Source organism: Gymnoscopelus microlampas (genome assembly GCF_963454915.1).
Source record: "Gymnoscopelus microlampas genome assembly, chromosome: 7".
Classification (NCBI taxonomy): domain Eukaryota; kingdom Metazoa; phylum Chordata; class Actinopteri; order Myctophiformes; family Myctophidae; genus Gymnoscopelus; species Gymnoscopelus microlampas.
Genome location: NC_139944.1, coordinates 30,253,581 through 30,277,460, shown reverse-complemented (window position 1 = coordinate 30,277,460; position 23,880 = coordinate 30,253,581). Strand labels below are relative to the sequence as shown.

The 23,880-nt window shown below is 41.6% G+C and overlaps 1 protein-coding gene across 1 annotated transcript in view; it reads left to right on the top strand.

Annotated features, from left to right (window-relative positions):
- The window catches only part of pcbp4 (poly(rC) binding protein 4), a 65,345-nt gene that overhangs the window by 10,932 nt on the left and 30,533 nt on the right, over positions 1–23,880 (top strand). The window contains exons 4-7 of the mRNA XM_084061178.1: positions 3,922–4,038; positions 14,476–14,607; positions 16,592–16,720; positions 19,685–19,759. Coding sequence (XP_083917304.1) covers positions 3,922–4,038; positions 14,476–14,607; positions 16,592–16,720; positions 19,685–19,759 — 453 coding nt within the window. The remainder of the gene's footprint in view (positions 1–3,921; positions 4,039–14,475; positions 14,608–16,591; positions 16,721–19,684; positions 19,760–23,880) is intronic.

Below are 23,880 nucleotides of genomic sequence, written 5' to 3'. Positions count from 1 at the left end.
CCAGCAACACTACTTCCCCAGCTGGGTCCTGCATGTCGCTCTATTTGCTTCGGGGAAATGTTGCTCGAGATGAACATTTTCAATTTGCACAATTACAAGTATAACATTAGCTCTATTCCCGTCGCTTGGGGCGTATACAGTACGTGAAATGTCGCTCTATGTCACGTCTTTACATCGATTTAATATTGAATCGCGTCACACTAATAGTTTGCCTCATGTTCAGCCTGAACACCAGCATTTTTGGAAAAACATAAAGTTGACAATGAAAACCTCGGTCAATGAAGAAGAGCTACACAGCTCTGAATGTCACATTAGGTGAAATAAACGTGACTTACTGAAGAGAGTTCTCTTTTTCCATGACCTTTTATTAGTTCAGCACCTTTTTATTTATTTATTTTATTATCCCCGCCAGGCCAGAACGGCCAAAGGCGAGGGATTATGTTTTCGCTCCTGTGAGTCTGTCTGTCTGTCTGTCTGGACGGAGGGACGGACGGACTACTTAGCATACCTTCCTAGGCTTATCCTGTTACTGTAAATGTTATTCAGTCAAGTCTGGCCTCAGAGATCTTGGTCCATGTATATACTGCCTTCCCACTGGATGCAGTTATTTCCATAAGAAAGAACTGCTTGTCTGTTTGGAGGTATCCACACTTTTAAACATGTTGCACAAAATCATATTGGCGCGTGTGTATGTGTGCGTGTGCGTGTGTGTGTGTATGCGCACATAGGGGGGTCTCAGCTTTTTTCAGATGAAAGAAGCGGGGGCTCCAAGGAAAAACAGGTTGGGAACCTCTGCTATAGCTTTCCACTCCTACTATACAGTACCTACTGTCAAATGTGTGGTGCAGTTCCAATCTCCTCCAAACACCAACATAGAATTGCTTTCAAACCCTATATACTTAGTCCCCCGGGGCTTTATACTAGGTCTGCTCCTTTTTACCCTCTACACCAAATATTTTTTGCCCCAGAATAGGGACGCTAGGGTTCATGTGGTTAGAAAGCTTAGCACACTCAGTACCAGAACTATAAACATAGACGTACTATAAAAGGTGAAACGAAAGAAAGATCTGAAAAGCTAAGTCTCTGTGAAAACAATATTGCTACTGCTGCACTGAGGTTTGTACCATGACTGTGACAATGCTTATCCCCCAGTCGATCTCATTTTATCGCTAGAGCTGTGTGTCTCCTGCAAGAAAAATACAAAAATACATCTATAGTGCTGCTCAGTTTTGTTCTTATGGCTCTCTTGTTTCTGTCTCTTGATTGATGTTTAAAGATCCTATCCTTAAACTCTCTGTAGAGTAGAAAAAGATGGGTCGAAAGGACGGTGAATATAGAGAAACCTGAATAGAAATCCATTTGTTAGTCACCCATTTTTATTTCCCCACACAAAGAGGAGCATTCCCTCTTTTGTTTTTTTTAAGTTTGGTCAATACCTTATAAAAACAGAACCTTTTTCGCTTTCTCAGTTGTTCTAAACTAGATGCCTACTGTATCTTCATTCATTACAGATGTACAGTAATAAATGTATCAACATCAGAGAAGTAATCGGTCACTTTAGGGTTTGCAACTATCAAGAATTTTCTTACATTAGCAATAGTACTACAGTACAACCTCACAAACCCACCCCCCAATTGATTATCTTATTAAAATGTATAATTTGTTTTATAATCAATTAAACCGATTAGTTTGATTAACTGTTATACCTCTTAGTCACTTCATCAGACTGTTTTCCATTATGTGTCTAAGAATAAATGCTCAAATAAAATGGTAAATGGTGCATTTATATAGCGCTTTTATCCAAAGCGCTTTACATAGATTGTGCATTACATTCACCCATTCACACACACATTCATACACCGATGGCGGAGGAAACCATGCAAGGCACCAACCTTCGGGAGAAATTAGGGGTTCAGCGTCTTGGACACTTTGACACTAACTCTGGGGGAGGCCCAGAGTTAGTCCGGGATCGAACTGGGAACCTTGCGGTTTCCAGTTCACTCTATCTGGCCACTCTACCCCTGAGCCACTGCCGCCCAAGACATCTTCTTCACTGAGTGAAGGGATGCTCTCCCCGTGTGTGTCACACAATCATAAATCCGTGAAAATATATCCTCCTCCACCATTTCCACATTGTCAACCTCAACTTGTTCTGTCACACATCCTAGAGCCAGGTGATTCCACCTCCTATCTAGTCTCTCATTACTTACTGTATTATGGAGGAGTCTCCCAACTCCTCTGGCTCGCCTGCAGGGACGCACACTCGCTTTCCTCCGCAAGTATTCACACTACGTGATCCGCTATAGTCTCTCCAGCCTTCTCATTAGAAGCGTCAGGGCCAGGTGAATCATTTTGCCCAGTCTCATTATCAGAGCGTGGGGGGTTCCTGTCTGCAGTGCTGCCGACTGGCTGACATCTCTAGTCTGCACTCAATGCATTTCATGTTCCCACACTACCACTGTACACCGTGTAGTATCCAGTGGTGGAAAGTAACTAAGTGCATGTACACATGTACTGTACTTAAGTACAATTTTGAGGTATTTGTACTTTACTTGAGTATTTCCAAGTTCCAGTACTTTTACTTATTATACTGCAAATATTGCACTTTTACTCCACTACAATTATTTGAAAACTTTAGTTGCTTGTTACTGCAGATATAAATTATTATATTATGAAACACACATTAGCCACTTTAGCCCTATTTTATACCTAGGCTATTTGAAAATAGCCGATCTACAGGCTCACAACGCGTCGCACCGCATCTGCCTTACTTAATTTACAAGAAGTCTACACAATTAGAGAATATGGTATAAATGTAGTACAAATGTACTACATTTATACTACATTTATACTATATTCTCTGTAACGTATTGAAAAATGTACATACTTAAAGGAGAATTTTGGACTAAAGTTTTATTACCTTTTATATCATGTTATGATATTTTAGGATCTGTCTGTCTGTCTGTCTGTCTGCCTGTCTGCCTGTCTGTCTGTCTGTCTCTCTGTCTGTCTGTCTGTCTGTCTGTCTGTCTGTCTGTCTGTCTACAGTATCTAGCAGTTTAACCTGTTTCTCTGATGATGTTGAATAATATATAAATAATGTCATTGTGAGTGTATTGATCTCACCACAGCAGGTCACTTTTCCTTTCTCTCCTCTTCTCTCCCGTCCTCTCCCATCCCTCTCCTCTCCTCTCTTTTCCTCTCCTCTCCTCTCCTCTCCTCTCCTCTCCTCTCCTCTCCTCTCCTCTCCTCTCCTCTCCTCTCCTCTCCTCTCCTCTCCTCTCCTTGCTTGTCCTCCTGTTCAAGTCATTTCCTTCCCTCCATTGTTTCCTCTCCTCCTCACTTCATCTTCTCACTTGCCTCCTCCTCTCCTCTTCTGTCCTCCTCATCATGGCCTCCTCGAAACCTTCATTTACGACTCCCCGCTTTTCCTCTCCTCTCCTCTCTTCTCCCCACCAGCCTCCTCCTCTCTCATCATCTCATCACAGGTGAATCTCTCTCAGTGGACGAGGAAGCACTGCGGCGTGAATGACTCTCCTTGTATATCCCTCCACCACCACTAATGTGTTCTCTCTTCTTCTCCCCCTCTCCCTCCATCTCTCCCCCCTCCCTGCCTCCCTCCCCTCCTCCAACCTGTCTGTACATTGTAACCACCCCCACCCTCCTTCCCAACTTCCTTCCTGACCTTCGTTTTTCCCGTCCCTCCCTCAAATCCCTCCCTTCATCTCTCCCTGTGTCCCGTCCCTCCCCTCCGCTCCCTTTTCCACCTCCCCATTACCCTCCCTCCCTCCCTCTCCCCCTCCCTCCCTCCCTCTCCCTCCCTCCCTCTACCGCCCTCTCTCTCTGTCTCTCTGTCTCTTTCTTTCTCTGTCTGTCTGTCTGTCTGTCTGTCTGTCTGTCTGTCTGCGTGTGGCTCTACAGAGCAGTGCGCGGGTCAACATCTCAGAGGGTTCATGTCCAGAGAGGATCATCACCATCACTGGACCCACAGACTGTGTGTTCAGAGCCTTCACCATGATCACATTCAAACTGGAGGAGGTACGCCTGTGTATATACACGCACACAAACACATGCATGCACGCACGTGTGTGTGCGCGCGTGCGCACACACACACACACACACACACACACACACACACACACACACACACACACACACACACCATTCAAACTGGAGGAGGTACATGTGTATTCACACGCACACACGCACGCACACATACAAACGGGAGGAGGTACAGTACACCTACACACACACACACACACACACACACACACACTCTCTCTCACATTTTTGTATAATAGAAAGATGTTCCATTTAGAATGTATGTGTCAGCCTTGACATACTGACACATTTTCTTTATAAAATGATGAATTAGAACATTCATATTGACAGAACCTTTAGCGAGGCTAGGTTAGGTTAAGTCTGTCAGTCACTCACTCTCAGCTTCTCTTTTTATATTTCTCTTTTTTTCCTTTTCTTTATTTTGCCAGTTACTTTAGAGCAGTTATTTAGTTGTCGATTTGAAGTAAATAGCTGCTGTCCATACACAGTGTTCATTTTACTCTTAGAGAGTAAAAACTTTACACTGTACCATCATTTCTACCTGCATGAGTGACAAATAAATCCCTCTTGATTATTGACACTCGATTTTGTGTACATGATTACAAAGGGGAGACCAAAACAAATACCAGGTCTCCATTTCTCTGCTTCTTGAAACATGTCATATTATCATGAAATCAAGTGGAAATATTTTACTAGAATATATTGAAAGCAGCTTGAAAAATCTGAATGCAGATGATGATCAATGGTTAAGCATTTTTGCAGTAGGAAGAGAGACCTCCCAGTATGAATCCCCCCAAATCTGAATCTGAAGACTATAGTTATGAGTATTGTGTTTTGCATATTTGCGTACCAATGTTTTCAACCAACCAGTGCAGCCAACACACACGCCGCACGCACGCACGCACGCACGCACGCACGCACGCACGCACGCACGCACGCACGCACGCACGCACGCACGCACACACGCACACACACACACACACACACTGTACACGCACAGTGGTTACGCAGAATAAACTTTAACTTTCAACAGACTTGTAAATTGTGTATGAACTCTAATGAATTTGATTTAGTGGAACTCCTAAAGCTGTTTGACGCTTAGAAAAATCCCATTTGCCCGATAGGCAAGTAATGCTCATTTGTAACTCCACCACCAGATATGAAAACTACTTACCACTAGGGGTGTGACAAATCAATATTTGTAGCCCACTAGCGGTGGGGCTCTAAGGATAGTGATGTTGTTCCCTACAGTGCACTGCCAGTACAATGGCATACTGGCAACTTCCACTGTGTCATATAAGAAGAGCCTTGTCATTTCTCCCGAGAGCAAACGGAGGGTCATCAACACAACATCAAATCTACAGCACTTCCAACAGACCCACAAGAGCAGACAATATAAAATGAGCTTGGCAGGAAATGCAGTAACCACCTAACTAGAAAAAGTGCTCCTCGGAGCACTGCCAGACCCCTAGTGGTTGAAATCTGAATGGCCGGACTTCGCATGACGTGTGTGCAGAGGAAAAGAGGTAGCCTGGTTCCATACCATAGACCCCGCCCACTCTCTGAGTGGACTGCCTCTTGGTCTGGAGTTGTAAATGTGAACCTAAGACTTCTCCGGTACAAAATGCGTTGTCCAATGAGAGGCGGAGGTGGGCGTGGGGATCTCTTAGGATTGGCTTAGGGAATTTCTAATCCCCTCCCCCTTGTAATCCCCGACACTGGAGACAATTTCAGACTGAAGCTCCACGCAGCTTCAGTCTGATAATCAGGCTAGAAAAGAGGTACAGACTGACCGACCGACCGACTGACAAAGCCTCCTGTAGGCCGACCCCCTGGGTCTGGCAAATATTACTTTGTTGACCGGGGTACCCCAGGGGTCTATACTTGACCATAGCCAATCTTTAAGCTTGCTACGCAATGTGTTCTGAGCTTGTAGATCTGCTGTTTGACTGTTTTTGCCAAATGTTCACCTATTATGACTTGCCTAGAATCCGGTTCAGTGATATCCAGCCATGAGCTAAACTGAATCTGGCAGTACAGTATGTGTAATAAATACAGACATATCTAGTTGACCTATCAATAAGCCCTAGTTGACCTATCAATAATAATTGGGTTTTAATCACTTAAACCCCAATGAAACCACCCCAGCCCCTCAGGGTTCTATACTAGGCCGGATCTACAAGGTCTGTGAGTGTGTAGATTCTTTGCCAAATGTTTGCCTATTTTTGCAGAATATTTGCCTATTAGGCCTAGAATAGGGACACTAGGTTAGAAAAATCCCATTTGCCCGGTAAGCAGGTAATGCAGAAACCTATGCATATGCCTCTCAGTATTTGATTATTCTGTATTTTAACTCTGTACTGTTTTTGTTTATTTATTTATTTTCAAAAAACATCCATTCAGGAGCTGAGTGCAGACACCTTGCCCTTAGCCTATATTGTCTGCAGTAAGATATTTTAACTGAGCTCATGATTTAAATTAAACGGTCATCGGTTTGTGATTTTCAAGCGTAAACAATCACACCCCTACTTTTGTACCACCGGAGAGCAGGTGTGCCCAATTTCAAACCCTTTTACACATACACACGCACGCACGCGCATGCACGCACCATCATCACTTTCAAACTAGAAGAGGAGGATACGGTAGACACATGCACAGCTCTGTACTTTACGTGTGTATCTGTTGCTCTCTTCCTATTGTCTTGAAAACTGATTGAGGAAAAGGTTACTGATGGAAAAGAGAAGTAGCTTGTCTTTCTGACTCTCTCTCTCTCTCACTCTCTCTATCTCTCTCTCACACACACACACACACACACACACACACACACACACACACACACACACACACACACACACGTATGCATGCAGACCTACCAGGCCCTCATGCAGATCCTATTGATACACACGCATATTTATGTACTTTGTATTTGCACACATGCACATGCTGTAGGCACACACACACACACACACACACACACACACACACACACACACACACACACACACACACACACACACACGCACGCCACGTGTGAAATACCGAGAGCTCCCAGTGGGGTGTAGTGAGTAGAGCAGACTGACGTGTGTAACCTTTACTTCCCGACAGGATGGAATTCATTATGTCTCTGACCACGCACGCACGCACCCACCCACCCACCCACACACACACACACACACACACACACACACACACACACACACACACACACACACACACACACACACACACACACACACACACACACACACACACACACACACACACACACACACACACACACACACACACAACCAATCATACAGTCTAAATCCTTTTTCACATCCGTCCCTGTCTCTATCCTTCTTTCCATCTTTCATTGGTTGTACCACTCCTCAACATAATGAATGCCAGGGAAACTTTTCCCCATTCTGAATATTTCTCAACATCCCCAAGTGCCAAGAAACATCTACTGATGAGCCTCTCTCCTCTCTACATCCCTCCTCACTCTCTTCCTTCCTAGCATCCTTCTTTCCTTTGTCCTTCATAATGAAAAAGCATGCGGTGCCAAAATGCAAAACTGTCATGTGTGTGAATTATTCGCATGGCAACTAAGTACTGTATGTGCATGCAATGTGTGCATGTGTCTATCTTATTTCGAGTCAGGGAAACAAATAGGGGTTTATCCCATCTAGGGATGCAACAGTTAAAAAATATTGATAATCATTTAATAAAATAATTGATTAATAATGTTAACTAATATTAATATTCTCTCTCTGGGAAACTGAGTATATATGGTTTAAGTGGTTAAACGTAGAAATATGCAACGTTCCTTCCTTTCTTCCTTGTTAACATTGATTCATCCTCCCCCCCCCCCCCCCCCCCTCCATCCTGCCTTATTGTCTCATTGGTCAAGCTTCACGTTACATCACAATATGTAATATAAATAGGTAAGACAGAATTAACCAGGAACAGTTTTACCACCTCGCCTGGCGGAGACCTGTGCTCCGAGGAGCACATTTTCTAGTTGTATTTCATTCTTCCAGTTCCGAATATCGAGAATGAGAATGAATCCCAAGTGTTTCTTGTAGATTGGCAATTTTCGGTCAAGAGATTTGGTATACGGAAAAAGGGAGGAGGCCTAGCAAAGACCCCTGGGGGACTCTGATCAACAAACTATACAGGGTTTAAGTAGTTAAATGAAAACCTTATTATGCCAGAGAGAAAGCGAGGGAAGTGAGTTTAAGACAAAGTTGAGGAAAGGAGGACTCATCTGTTAAGAGCGCATAGCACATAAATCAGGCTATCGTCCTTCCCACAGCTGGCCTGTGTTCAAATCTGACCCAAAGCTCTTTACTGCATGTCATCCTGTCTCTCTCTGTCCCACCTTTCCTGTCTCGATGTCACTGTCAAAAATAAAGCAGAAATGCAGGAAGAAATATGTTGAGTAAAAAGTTGAAGAAGGGAGAGAGATGAAACAAGGAGAACAAAGGAGAGTGAGATTGTTTGACAAAGGCACAGTACTAAAGAAAATACTCAACAAGAGAAAGCTATACAGATGAAAGGAGACATATTTGTGGGAACACACGTTATCAAAAAATCCAAAGGGAGACGAGAAGGTAGACAGATTTAAAGGGATTAAAGAAAATGTGAGAGAATGTGAGAGTGAGCAAGAGAGAAGAGCAGAGTGGGAGAAATGGCAAAAGATTACACATAGAGAGAGAAAAGGTAGGGACTTGGGAAGACAGAGATAGAACAGAGATAGAAGATAGAACGAGAGACTCTGACTTTTGATATAATTTAATGAAACAACCCACAATAACAAAAACAAAAACAACTAAAAACACTAAAATATTCATGACTCAAAAGAGAGAGAGAGAGAGAGAGAGAGAGAGAGAGAGAGAGAGAGAGAGACAGAGAGAGACAGAGAGAGACAGAGATGGAGATCAGACCAGTGAGGTTGGTGCGATAGAAATGGGAGAAGTATGAGAAATGAAAATAAATTGAGAGGAACGTATATTCATTTTTGGCTCCTGCGGTTACAGTGGGAAATCAATTCTCCTCCACTTCATTTTACAAAATAATGCAGAAAAGTACCTTTGGAAAATAGTAGGCTGTATTTATTCACCTGCTGCACACCAACGACTGGAGCAGCCTGCAGTGTTCAAAATACACTTCAAACCCCAGCCTCCTACAAGCCTCCATGGACAAACTTCAAAGTATGACGGGTGTGGCAGCGAAACACACACACACACACACACACACACACACACACACACACACACACGCACACACACACACACACACACACACACACACACACACACACACACACACACACACACACACACACACACACACACACACACACACACACAGATAGGAGAGACAGTCGGTAGGAAAGCTGAGGAGGAGACAGTGTAGGGGAGACACACAGTAGGGAAAATTAAGGGGAGGGCATATACCGTAGCTGGCCAGGAATCAAATCACAAATCAAACTCTTTCCTACCCTGGTTCTTCCATGTTGCAATCCCTCCCAGCTTTCCTAAGCCAATCAGTCTCAATAAAGCAAAGAAAATACAAAGTGGAACACATCCATCACTCGGAAAATAAAATCTAGAGCCATGAAGTGGATTCCAGCACTCTTTGATAGACATGAGAGATAAATAATTTGTGTGGCGGTGCGCTACTGCGGAAGAAGAGGCAGCGGTGGGTTTCTTTCATTCCGGTCACGTACCGTATGAGCCGATGGAAAGCCCAGCCATGGCTATTTACATTTCAAACGCACAGAGTCGCCCTCAGTACGGCCGGGGCTCTTAATTGATTGGAGCGGCTGCATTAACAGCTGGCTGATTTAGACCCTGCACTTATTACCTGACTTTAATTAAAGAGAGAGTCTCTGAGAGAATGGGTGATAAAAGTGAGAAAAGGGGAGAGAGAGAGGGTGGGGTCGTGTGAGAGTGAGATGGATTGGTGAGAGAGAGAGAAAGAAAGAGAGAAAAGACAGCTTCTGAGCACTGAAAGAAAGAAGGAAAGAATAAAAAGGGGAGAGAGCTGAGATATATCAAGGGGGTTAGTATATAAAGACAGAAGAGACATATAGAGATGTTGAGTATAGGAGAGTCGGGAAAGAGGTTTCAGATGAAGGGAGGACATTATGTAACGAGAATACACTGATATCCGACAAATGGGAGGGTGGAGAAACTAATTCTGGGGGGGAGGGGGAGATAATGAATGGTAGATAGGAGGAAGAGAGATACAGTGACCCAGAGCAGCACCTCTCCTTCCTGCTAATGGAACATATATTGTAGAGCAAGTGTCTGTGGGCTGACAGGACACGAGGAGAGAAGGAGAGAGGAGGTGAGAGGAGAGAAAAGGGGGGAGGTATTGAAGCTAGTATACAGTATATAGAAATTCTGTGTTAATGTAAAAATGCACTCTCAGAGTTAAACTAACCACTAAACCATGCGCTCCTATTCTGGGCATGTGACAGGCAAACATTCCACACAAAAATGGCAGATCTACAAGTTCAAAATGTGTCGCGTACTCGCGTTGCAACACATTTGTGAGCTTGACCAAATCAGCAAGCATTTTAAACTTAAATTATATAACAAAATCCCGCTCTGTCATGTAAGCTGTAAGCAATAGGGCTGAGTTCTTATCATTCTATTTCATCTTACTCCATGCCTGATGATCAGTTTCAAGAAAGGCTGTCCATTGCCTTAATGGTGATGCCTTCTGTTTTCAATTGCCAAATGCCTAGTCTCTCTGGGCTGCAATTTACAGCCACCATCACTGTACAGTCTGCTTAGGCACTTGGTCGTTGAGAGATGAGCGGGCGAGGAGCAGTGTTGCCAGGTTTTGCGAGACAAACAAGCAACCAGGTCTATGAAAACAAGCCCAAAAGAAGCATCTAGGCTACATGAGCCCTTTAAACCTATATACATTGGCTAATTGAAAATAGCCGATCTACAAGCTCCCAACACGCATCCATGCGATGCGTTGTGAGCTTGTAGATCTGATATTTTCAAAAAAGTTTTGAAGAAAATGTGAAAAATGTGGGATATTTTTGAAACATTTTTTATTTTTTTTTGTTCAAGGTTTTTTTTTATTTTATATTTTCACATACAGGTCAATAACAAAAGGCATACAAAAACAGTGAATGTATGTTAGCCCTCCCACCCCCCCAAAGTTCCCGCTCCGAAAGAGCCACAACCCTGGTATCTTATTGTACCATTAACACAAAGGACAATACAAACAAGTCACACAAAAAAAAAAAAATACAAAAAAAATAAAGTATACACAGTAGGATATATATATTATTAAAGAAGGATTTCAATTGAATTAAAAAGTGTATTTTTGAAACATTTTAACGACACAAATCTGGTACGGGTCCCTGGCACAAAATATTTTTAGATTGGGGGGAGGTCCGTTGACAAATACATATTAATTTAGGGGGTCCTTGACATGAAAATGTTTGAGAACCACTGGTTTAAACAACATTAGGAAGCAAGCCCAAAAAAACGCAACTCGCAGCAACTATCAATAATTTACAAGCAACTTTACAGAAAAACAAGCCCTGGGCGAGGAGGAGTTGCACTGCCTGAAGCAGGTGTGGGCAACTTTGATGATGGAGAGGGTCACTATATTTCCACACTCACTCCAGAGGGCTACATTGTATATTCTGTCGCGCAGACACCTCTTATCTCCGTATTTTCACTTTTTTTCGTAAATCAATGCCATAATTTGCATATCTACAAGCTCAAAACGCATCACAGTATGACACGTTTTGAGCTTGTAGATCTGCTATTTTTGCTGTTTTTTAATTGGAATCCTGAATATTTTTTCCCCTATTAACCTACATGAAGTGAAGGTGGGGGCCGCATGTGGCCTCTGGGCCACCAGTTGCCCATGTATGGCCTGAAGGTACAGAAGAGGAGAGGCAGCAGTTCCACTGTGACCTGCAGGTGGCAGTGTCTGTGGCCAACCGGCTGCACGTAGAGGCCGAGCAGGCCCCAGGGCGAGCAACTGGCCCAGATACTCAGGGCTCAAACAGACTAGAGGGCCTGGGGTCCAACCACTGCCACCAAATGTCACACCTCTGCCTCGGGTGAGGGCAGTGTAGGTAACCTTTTAGCAGCGCTACATGACCCACAAGTTGGCAAAGCACACAGTGTGGCAGAGTTCAACATGTCTCAGGTGGCAGAAGTGGCAAAACGAGGAGTCCATCAAGAAATAGACATAGGTATTCAAATCAAAACAAATACAGCCAATTATCAAATTAAGTCAATAAAGTCCTATATTAACCCATTAAGACTGGGAACGCATCTGTGTGTCATTTTAAGATTTCTTTGGGCTATTCAAAATTCAAATTTGGAACCAGTCAGTTTGCGATGTGATGATAGTTGTCTATATATTATTCCTTGAAAACAGGTTTGATCCTTTTGGAGGTGATACGTGCATTATTGTAACTGTACTGTCTTCTTGAATAAATAAGAACGGTCAACTTCGTCTTCTTGAATAAATAAGAAAGGTCGACTTTGTAGTACTGTAGTTTTCTCGTTTTGTGTACCTGCTATATTTTAACACTTACCGGTAATTGTTGTCTTGGCACCGTACTTGACCGCATATCTACCCTGTTGTTCATGCCATTTACTCCCATCTTGCGCTTTGTAAATTGCTGTGGCTGAGTGTCTCGGCTAAATGCCTTAATTATAAATGGAGATGAAGTGACACAAAGAGAAAATGAGTAGGATTTGAGAGAGGAAAGAGATTAGAGTAACAGAGTGGACAGATATAAAGAGAGAGACAGAAGGTAAGGACAGATGTATATTAAAGCCTCATTGGGCCTCATTCAGGAAGCGATATAAGATTTTGTATAAATCATCAGGCTTTAGTAGAGAAACACTAATCTTACGCGCCGTAACTGTAATTAAAAAGGGGGCTGAATGCATGCAATATCATCCAGGGTTTTATAGTTTTAATGGGGATCTATGGACCAATAGTATTTTTTAGCCCATGAATTTAATAATCCAATCAAATTACTCTAAAACATATCATAGATTTTATTAAATGATATGTTTTCTATTTTTCTCATTTAAAATGAATGTTTTCTAGCATTAGACAAACAAAATGTGTGTACTGTGTTTTCTCTTATCTCAGTAAGAGTGCTCTCGACCACTCTTAAAATGTGTTCTTACATAAGGGGAAAGCAAAAATAAGAATTTACTTTGCTGAATCCCAGATAAGAACACAATAAGAAAAATTTCCAGTTAAGAACAAAATAAGAGAAAATCTCTTGTATCGCTTCCTGAATGAGGCCCGTTGTGTGATACATGGCCACTACCAATAAACAAGGAAAATGTTATTTATCTCAACAAGCTACCCTCACCTCTTTACACAAGAGACCGTGGCAGCCAGCAGCAGCAGTTAGGGGTTAAGTGTCTTGCTCATGGGCACCTTGACCCATAGCGGGGACGGGAATTTAACCTACTAACCTACTACGTTTCCCAAGTGGCCTCTATGCCCATTCAGCTATGGTCGCTCAACTCTCAATGCTTAGCTTCACCAATGGTGTGAGCTTAAAGTATAGCTAAAAGTCCAAATGATAGTACCATACAGTATCTGTGCTGTATGTCAGGGTCAGTATCCGTATGGTACTGTACTGGTGTTATTCCAGAGTTATTAGTCTGTTGACCGAGCGGAGCGACCATCGTGTGCAAGTAAAAGTATCAATACTACAATGTAGATATACTCTTACTCGTTACAAGTAGAAGTCCCGTATTCAAAATGTACTTGAGTCCTCACCTGTCCTCACCTGCCTGTCCGGATTATGTGTATTCCCAATGCTCTTGTGACCCCCCCCCCCAATAAGAGATATAACACACCATGTTATAATACTGTGCTACTTATGACGAATAAGAGGAAATACGTTTAAAAATAGTTGGCCTAACTCCACCATAGAGGAGCCTGGTGGAAGAAGAATTAACGTCATGTCAAAAACACCTGCACTACATTTTAATACACTGCTCTCACCTACAGGTGCAGCTAATTAAAATAAAAAACACATTGAGCTAGAGTGTGTCATAACTGCAACATTCTAGTGACATTCGTTTCCTATGGTGTCTCCAGAGGCAGTGTGGCAAAGAAATGCAACAACATTTGCATATTGTGCAGATAAAAAAAGTTAAAGTTAAACACCACCATTATATTAATAATGTTTCCCATGTTTGGGTGTTTTCCCCACAAATTGGTCAAAAATGTATTAACAAAAAGAGGGGGGGGGGGGGGGGGGGGGGCATAGAAATATACTTTCAAAAATGTGTTTCATATATGAGTGGTAATTTTGGCTATCAAAGAAATAAGTTGTATGAAAACATTCCCATTTGAAAATCATATTTAATTCAGCCTCATTCTAATCAATGATGTCTTTCCCAGGATCTGACAGCCTTGGTAGCCAATGGCACAGTGAGCAGCAAGCCTCCCGTCACACTGCGATTGGTCATCCCTGCCAGCCAGTGCGGATCTCTCATTGGGAAGGGCGGCTCAAAGATCAAAGAGATCAGAGAGGTGAGATGTAAATAAGCACTCAAGATCATTTTGCTGTTGTCGGGCAGAAACATTCTATCGCCAAGTTTCACATTTGTTTGTTTATTTTCATAAATCAAAGCTTCATCATACAAGATTGTCACTTAAAAGTAGTGAAAGTAGCAGTAACTGCATCAATTGTTTTCACTTCTTTAAATATTTTTTTAAAATAATAATAAACTAGAAATAGTGCTCCTCGGAGCACAGGTCTCCGCCAGGTCAGGTACAGTAGGTTATTGTGGCCTCCTGGTGGCGCTATAATAAGCCAATGTGAAAAGGGGCGGCATTTCTTCTTAGGCCTTGCACGGTAATCGGACACTGCATTCATGATTTGAGCATTTTTGTTCCAAAAATGTGTTTTGCTAAATTAGAGCTGCTGGTGGCGCTATAACAGGCCAATGTGAAAAGGGTGGCATTTTTTCCTCTGCCTAGTGGTAATATGTGTGCAAAATTTCACAGAAATGGCACGTTGCGTTCATGATTTGAGGCATTTTGTTCAAACGGACCTATCCAGCAAACTTTGGAAGCCAATGTTAGCCAATTAGGATGGAATATGAAATATCGGACACTTCCATCTTGATCACATGACTATAGAGATACTGTGTACCGTTTTGCGTGATTTTTGGACAGATTCTGAAGGAGTAATAGCAAAACATTTGTTTTACAAAAGTCAGCCTCCTGGTGGCGCTCTAAAAGACAGATGTGAAAAATGCATGGCAAAGGTTTTTCCTTGGCCTCTAGGGAGTGTGCGTGCAAAGTTTCACGCAGATCGGTGCAGTTATAGGTAAAAATGCAAATCGGCCTGTTATAGCGCCACCATGAGGCTGATTTGAACATTAAGTTGCATTTCTTCCTCAGCCTAGTGGGAATGTGCGTGCACAATGTCATGGAAATCGCATGCTGCGTAGATGATTTGAGGCATTTTGTTCAAAACAAGCCAATCCTGCAAACTTTGGAAGCCAATCTTAGCCAACCAGGATGGAATATGAAAAATCGGACAGATCTCTGTTGATCACATGACTATAGAGATACTGTGTACCGATTTGCGTGATGTTTGGATAAAATCTGTAGGAGTAATATTAAAAATTTTTTTTTGCACAAATCGGCCTCCTGGTGGCGCTATAACAGGCCCATGTGAAAAATGCATGGCAGAGGTTCTGAATTGGCATCCAGGGAGTGTGTGTGCACAGTTGCGTTCATGATTTGAGGCATTTTGTTCAAACGGACCTATCCAGCAAACTTTGGAAGCCAATGTTAGCCAATTAGGATGGAATATGAAATATCGGACACTTCCATCTTGATCACATGACTATAGAGATACTGTGTACCGTTTTGCCTTTCGGCCTGGCGGAGACAATAAGGAACGGTTTTAGAGACATAAGGTTTCATAAGGTTTCCACCCGACAGTGACGATGAAGACTGATATTAACACACCATGACATTTTGTAATCTGTAGTTTTCGCTAGTGTTTCATTTTTTATATTCATATTCCATCTATTCTATATATTTCCATTTCAAATAGCTATGAGCTGTATTCTTCATCGGTAGATATGCTACTATCTGTATAATATTGAACATTGGATGTGAAAGTGTTATTATTTTGTCCACATATTGTTTTGTCCACATACTATCTTTAAAGCAAACACACACAAACAATCAGAATGTTCAGGTTTCACTGAGCAGACCACTGACCTTTAGGTCTCGTCACGTCAACAGCATAAATATTTATTCCAGCACCAGGAAAGCAATGAGACTCTAAACTCTAATTCTAATCGTCATCTGAAGAACTTGGCCACAGAGCTGCAATACTTTATGATTGAGTCTCACGCTGACTCTCTCTGTCTTTGTGTGTGTGTGTGTGTGTGTGTGTGCGTGTGCGTGTGCGTGTGCGTGTGCGTGTGCGTGTGCGTGTGCGTGTGCGTGTGCGTGTGTGTGTGTGTGTGTGTGTGTTTGTGTGTGTGTGCAGACGACAGGTGCCCAGGTGCAGGTAGCGGGTGACCTCCTCCCCAACTCCACAGAGCGAGGGGTGACGATATCAGGCAGCCAGGAGGCCATCATCCAGTGTGTCAAACTCATCTGCGCTGTCATTCTAGAGGTACTTCCTGTTGTTAAGCTATTTTCACCATTGAGTCAAATGGTTTACTACCAAAAAGTGGGGCAGAGTGATTGCAGGTGAGGTGTTATATTTAACCACTTAAACCCTAAATACTTTTTTTCCCCTTCTTCCTAGCCTTTATTTGATAGTGACAGTGGAGAAAGACAGGAAATGGGGTCAGATTTTAACTAACCTTAACCTTAATGGTATGCACTCTACCAGGTGAGCCAACAGTTCTCGCCAGGGTTCTATTCTTGGCATGATTTTTTCTTTCCCTCTATACCAAATAATGTAGATCCAAAATAGCTGTAGTTCAGCTATTTCCGCCAAATGATGCTAAGATTAAACTCATTAGGTCAGTGCTTTGTGCAAAAAGTGATGTCAAAAGCACAAAGATTTGTCTCTGAAAACCTTCTCAGATTGTCTCGCATACCTCATGAAAAATAACATGGTTGGTTCGAAGGGCCAGTTGGAGTCCTGCTTTGTTTGCAAATTCTATCAAAATAGATGGCTTTGAAGAGCTATTAGCTAACTGAGCTATTAGCTACCTAAAAGCACTGAATCAAACTTCATATATGGACTCATCATTGATTCATCGTTGGTAGCCATTTCCTTTTTTTTGTCAACAACATACAGCAAACAGATGGTTGATTACCATAGAGATGGCACTATGCTGTACCATACAATTATCAATGCTCAGAATGTGAATGACAAGTCTCACAAATCAATTGGCCTAAATAGATAGTAATTGTTCCGGGAGGGCTGCTTGTGGGCACTGCCAAGCACTGCTATAGTCTGTTGACCGCTAAACAGCTTCCCTGGGGTTATTGACATTGTAGTACCTTGCTCAAGGACACTTAGATTATTGTGTTATTGCACACACACAACACACACAAACAGACACCCGTGGGTGCTGTTGAGTACAACAGCCTTTCTTCTGTTCTGCTGTGGCTCCACTGGGTGCTAATGGGGCATCAGTGCCTTACACAAAGGCACTCATTCTCACCTATCAACCACTTTCAACCTGGCGTCCCTATTTTGGACAAGTAACAGTTTTGGATTTTTTTGGGGAAGTTTCCACCCGACATCGACGATATGAAACAAACATGAACAGTGAAGATTTCATTCATCGCTGAACTGATTCCAATATTATCAGCATTATCAGCAAGTATGACGATCGCTTTATCTGATATACGAAATCTGACAATGCTGTCAAAGCTTAGATGCAAGTCTGTTAAAACTAATGAGCTTTTAGGGTCAGTAATCTGGTATTTTGGGTCTGGATCATATCAAAGCATTTATTTTATGAGATAATGTTAAGCCTTTTTATGTTGTTCACAGTGGAAACACCGGGATGATCTATAATTCATGATAACATTCTCATTAATGGGAGGCAGCAAGCTTCAAGTTGACGCAACTTCTCAGAGATTAGAAGGGAAAACTGAAAAATCAAAGGCTGTTGACGCTGCCAGCTCATTGTTATTCTGAGCACCTTAACCCATTTAGACCGGTAACGCATCTGTGTCATGTTAGACTTCTTTGGCTATTCAAAAATAGCAGATATACAAGCTCATAGCGCGGCACTGAGTTCCGTGCTATGAGCTTATAGATCTGCTATTAGATTTTATTGGCAAATCTTTAAAAAAAAAATTAAAGCGAACATTTGTAAAATATTTTGTTCCAGGGACTCCCAGAAGCAAAGATTTGAGTTACAAATGTTCGCTTTAAAAATATATATCTTCAAAGATTTTCACGATTTTTCAAAAATAGCCAAAGAAATCTAAAATGACACAGATGCGTTCCCGGTCTAAATGGGTTAATCTATTAAGAGAGAGGAAGGAAAGAAGGAGAGGAAAAATAGAAAACAGAGCCCAAGCTTATTTGGTCACTTCACCTCAAACAAAAAAACACAGTTCATTTCCATTTCTAACTCTTCCTGAGGTCCCATTGTCTTTGTAGCTTGTGTGTCAGCATGTGCCGTGGAGCTGTGTCAGTTGCCATTGTGTTTTGGGCAAATTGGAATTGGAATTGACAACGCAACTTCACTTTATTGTCTGTCACAATCACAAGTTTACTGTAGTAAAAGAGTGGGTGGAATTATTCAGTGCAAGCTGCCAATGAACTAGAGATGATCCGAAACACAAAAGAGTGAGCAGATGGGGCATGCAAAAAAAAAACAGAATGAATAGCAAGCACTAAGTTCGGTCACTACTGAATAAAGACTCTGAAGAAGTAGAGTGTTTGGCTACTCTTATCTGCTTTTGCGATATGCATTGTTGGAAAAAGTACTACATGTTTTTACTACTAAGTGAAAGTGCAGTATCAGTACTGCAATGTAAAAATACTCTGTTACCGGAATTAAAAATGTACTTGAGTAAAAGTACAAAAGTATTGGTATCAAAATGTACTTAAAGTACATTTACAAAAGTAGAAAGTACTCATTATGTAGAATGTCCGATTTCACAAGTTTTCAAATGTATAAAATCTCTTGAAAATAGAAGATCTACAAGCTCACAATGCAACGCATTGCGACGCATTGTGAGTTGGTAGATCGGCTATTTTCAAACGGACGAAATGTATATAGGGCTGAAGTGGTTAATGTATGTTTTGTAATAATAATCAAAATCTACAAAGTAACTAGTAACTAAAGTTTTCAAATAATTGTAGTGGAGTAAAAGTTTAATATTTGCCTCTTAGATGTAGTGGAGTAGAAGTAAAAGTATTGTAAATCGGAAGTACCCCATTAAAGTAAAAATACCTCAACATTGTACTTAAGTACAGTACTTGAGTACTACTAACTTAGTTACTTTACACCACTGGCGATATGTCTCTGTAGTAGTGTCACCAAGGACAGGTTCCCAATGCGTCTGTTCGACTTGCTGATTAAAGTTGCTCCCATTTGCTCTTTTCCTCCTGTCTTTGCTTGTGCGATGACCTCCTCCTCTTTCTATCCTGTGTTTATAGTCTCCTCCGAAGGGAGCAACGATCCCCTACAGACCCAGTCCCTCCCCAGGAACTGTGCTCCTGTCAGGAAACCAGGTAAAGACTTATTACACAGCAGTAATATTCTGAGAGACTGTCCTTAAACCGTGATTGTGGGTGGAACAGTGAATGTCCAATGCCATTCACAGCTCTGAAACACCCAGACATCCGCAGCAGAGAGGATGTCCTTCGCTGTCATTGTTAGTGGGACAGTGAAAGACGTACCATTCATAAGCGTTCTTTAGTACCCAGAATTCAATAGCGGTCCTATCTGGAGTACCATCTCAGTAGCCTTGTGGTTGTGAGTGTCCATCTCTACTCTCTACTGGATTCATGTCCAGGGGGTGTACTAGTGCATTAAGCTGCCTCATGCTAAGGAAACAGAAGATAGGCTCCTGACCTATGGCCCACATGGCTCAGGAACCATTGGTACTCAAGGCTATACTTACTTTTTTTTTATTTTTTATTGTGGTCATAGTGTACACTGACAGTTGTATCATCATAAAATATAATGCATGTTGTGACTGTTGTTCAACACATACAGTTCAATCATATGAATCCTTCACCTTTTAAATGCATACAGTATATACATATGTAGTTTTGCTCTTGTCCACATATCCATTCATTTTACAAACCTATTCTATTTTTCATTTCTCAGTGATGACCAACATTTTTTTTTTAAATTAACAATCAAAAACAAAGATGGAAATAACAGCGGGGCAGCTTTCAGAAAAAAGAAGGGGGGGGGGGCTTGACATAATTACACACATTTGAAAACAGATGCAAGGTCACAAAACACAAAGAGGGAAAAAAAGAAAAGAAAATACAACACTTTCAGCTTTGTTTAGCCATTTAGCAGAAAGGGGGATTGGTTTTACATATTCAGTCCATTTTGTCCAAATCCAGAAGAATTTGTCTTCCTGCGTTCTGAGTGAGAAAGACAGTTTTTCCATTCTGTATATATCATGAATTCCATTCTTCCACAGTGGGTGTTTGTGGTTGCAACCACTGTCTTGTGATAGCCTTCTTACTTGCCACTAGAAGGATCAGAATTAGTTTCTTGTTATTATTGTCCAGTAAGTCATATCGCAGGTTACCCAGGTATCAAACCGGAAGGGGATGTCGATTCCAAATACAGCCTCCAAGTGTTCATGAATTTCCCTCCAATATGATATCAAAGCTGGACATTCCCAGAAAACATGGACATGATTTGCTACATTATGGCCACATGATCTCCAACAGCTCCATATGGTTACTTACTTTATTAATCATTCTTTATTGATGGTGGATACAGAGTCACAATATACCAAGTTCTGTCAGGGTCACTTAAAAATGATTATTCACTGACCATCTTAAAGAATATTATGGCTGTGCTTTTCTTCACAGTGGTATGCGTACTATATATAGCCGCCATCAGTAAGATAGCTGAATTATTGCTACAAAGGGTGATTAACAATGCCCTTTGAATGTGAGAACAAAGACTAGTCTGCCTCTCACTTACCGTAGTCTCTTTCTATCACACAAAAATAAACACACCCGGTTCCACACACAAACAAACACTTGGACATGACATAAAAGAACACAGGCAAGCGCTGACATTCAGGATGATAAGCAGGCAAAGAGACTCGCATTTGGTCACTTGTTAAGCCTCTGTTTGATGTTTAGTGGCAGCTTCCATCGCCGTGCTCACAAAAGAGGCTAAATGCATTCTTCTAACCGATGTTTATCCCATTAAGACCTGATTCTACAACTGCCTTCTGAATCAGAAGTTCTCACACGTTTTGTTATTCAAAATTATTCACCTTTTTCAAACACTTTCAAGATTTTTAAAAAAGGGTGAAAAATAGCAGATGTATAAGCTTGCAGCACGTCACAAGCTTGTACATCTGCTATTTTTGAATAGCTAAACGCTAAAATCTAAGATGACACTGCGGGATGCTTTCCCGGTTTTAATGGATTATTCATCACCAATCATGACTATTCATGAAGTGTGCCTACAACATGACTGATGTCGGCCTCTGTGTGTCTGTGCACGTGTGTGCACGTGCAGCTGTTTGTAGCACTGCTGTTATGTTGTCTGACTGTATGCGTGCACAAGTATTGTGTATGTGTGTATGTGTATGTGCGTGTGTGTCTGTGTGTCTGATGTGCATTCCGCACCACTAGCATCAAGATCTCCATGAATATGCACCGAAAGTGCACAGCAAAATCCTCCATTTGGGTCCATTTTTACACTCTCACAGTTAAACCAACACTGAGGATTTTACTGTGTACAGTACTATCGCCTCATTAGTACTGACTTGCTGTTGAACAGTATACTGAAGGATTTTACTCAGTGACCACAGAGTTTAATGTCCATTTGTGTAAAGACAGACACAATCAATTAAGTCGGGAGGATGCATTTTTATGGACAGTAGAACATGCAATTCTTGTCCTAGTATGTGGCAACCTTTCAGTGTGTTTTCCTCCTCTCTGGTTAATGAATAAATGAGGAGTTTCATAATATTTTGCTCGTGGGAAGACAGATGACAAAATGTTTCAATAAGTGACATCAGGTGTCTCGCGGCTAGCTTTGTTTGTACTATTTGGCCACAATGCCATGCAGCAGTACCTGCCACCTCATTCTGGTGTGCATTTTAATTCATTATAACTGTCCAATGTAATGACACTGTTACTGTTAGATTGCAATGTCCACAGGCATGTCTCTCAGTTCAGAGTTAATTACACTGCCAATTGATTTAATTCATTATACAGCATGTCATAGCTGTCGACACCAAGTTAATATGATTATGGAGGAGGGTATCACGACTAGGAGAGTAAAATTTAAAGCAGAAATATTCTACTGGCCATCTTTGAACCAATTAAATGTCACAGTGTGTTTTCTTCCTCTCCGTTTAATTAATAAATTACAAATCAACCAATTAACTACATGTTGCCATGCAACTTGGTTGCCAGCCAACTTCTACAGATTGACAATAGACCTTCCTCTCTGGTCTGCTAAGATCTGTGGGATTTGTTTAATTAGGACTAAATTTGAAAAATCCAGAGTTTTGACATGAATTACCCCCCAATTAAGGCCCTTCTGTCCATTTATAAGAGAAGTTAAAATCATTGTTTTAATGTTTTGCCCTGCGTTTTCAAGCAGAAGGGGAGCTTGGATGCTTAATTGGCATGAGAATTCTCTTTGGGCGCACACATACAGCCCATGCAGTGCACTGAAGCTTAGCAACCAAGCAAGTTGTCATTTTGGTCTATTTAAGAAATGAATGGGCTTCCCAGGGAGAGTGGTGTAAAGGCGAGTACCTGTACTCTGTGTTGGGTATTGACGTATCCCGCGGTGTCTCCCAGTGCACTTATTTGGGGTATCAGGTTTTGCAGTCTCAACTCTTTTGAGGTACTTTTACTTTACTTGAGTAAAGGATCCCTTATACTACAAGCTCAGAACGTGTCGCACGTGGCGCGTTGTAAGCTTGTAGAAAAATTACTTGTACTTTGGTACTATAAGTATATTTTGATCCCAATACTTTTCTACTTTTACTCAAGTTTTGAATTTTTAATGTGGGCCTTTTACTTGTAACCGAGTAGTTTCTTTTATTGTGGTATTGCTTCTTTTACTTAAGTACAAAATCTGTGTCCAGTACTTCTTCCACCACTGAGGGTTTGTGGAGCTTAGCCTAGCACGGCTGACAGTCTCAAATGAAAGGCCTGCTGTGCTTGCCATGGCTTAGTGCTAATACACTTCCCTCCAGACACCACCGAGACCCCAAACCTGACCTAAATAGGAACCCCACCAGTGCCTTCTCTCTGTCTAGTGTCTACCCATAGCACTGACCCTCTCAGCTTTCCAGTTCTCTTCCTCAATAATGAAAAGGTATAAAGGAGAGTGGACGGCATACTTGCATTTAACCATACTTAACCCATTAAGACCGGGAACGCATCTGTGTCATTTTTAGATTTCTTTGACAATTCAAAAAATAGCAGATCTACAAGCTCATAGCCGTGCTATGAGCTTGTAGCTTGTTGTTTGTAGATCTGCAGGTTTTTTTTTAATCGTGAGAATATGTGCGAATTTAAAGCGAACATTTGTAAAATATTTTGTTCCAGGGACCCCCAGAAGCAAAGATTTGAGTTAAAAATGTTGCTTAAAAAATATATGTATTCAAAGATTTGCACAAATG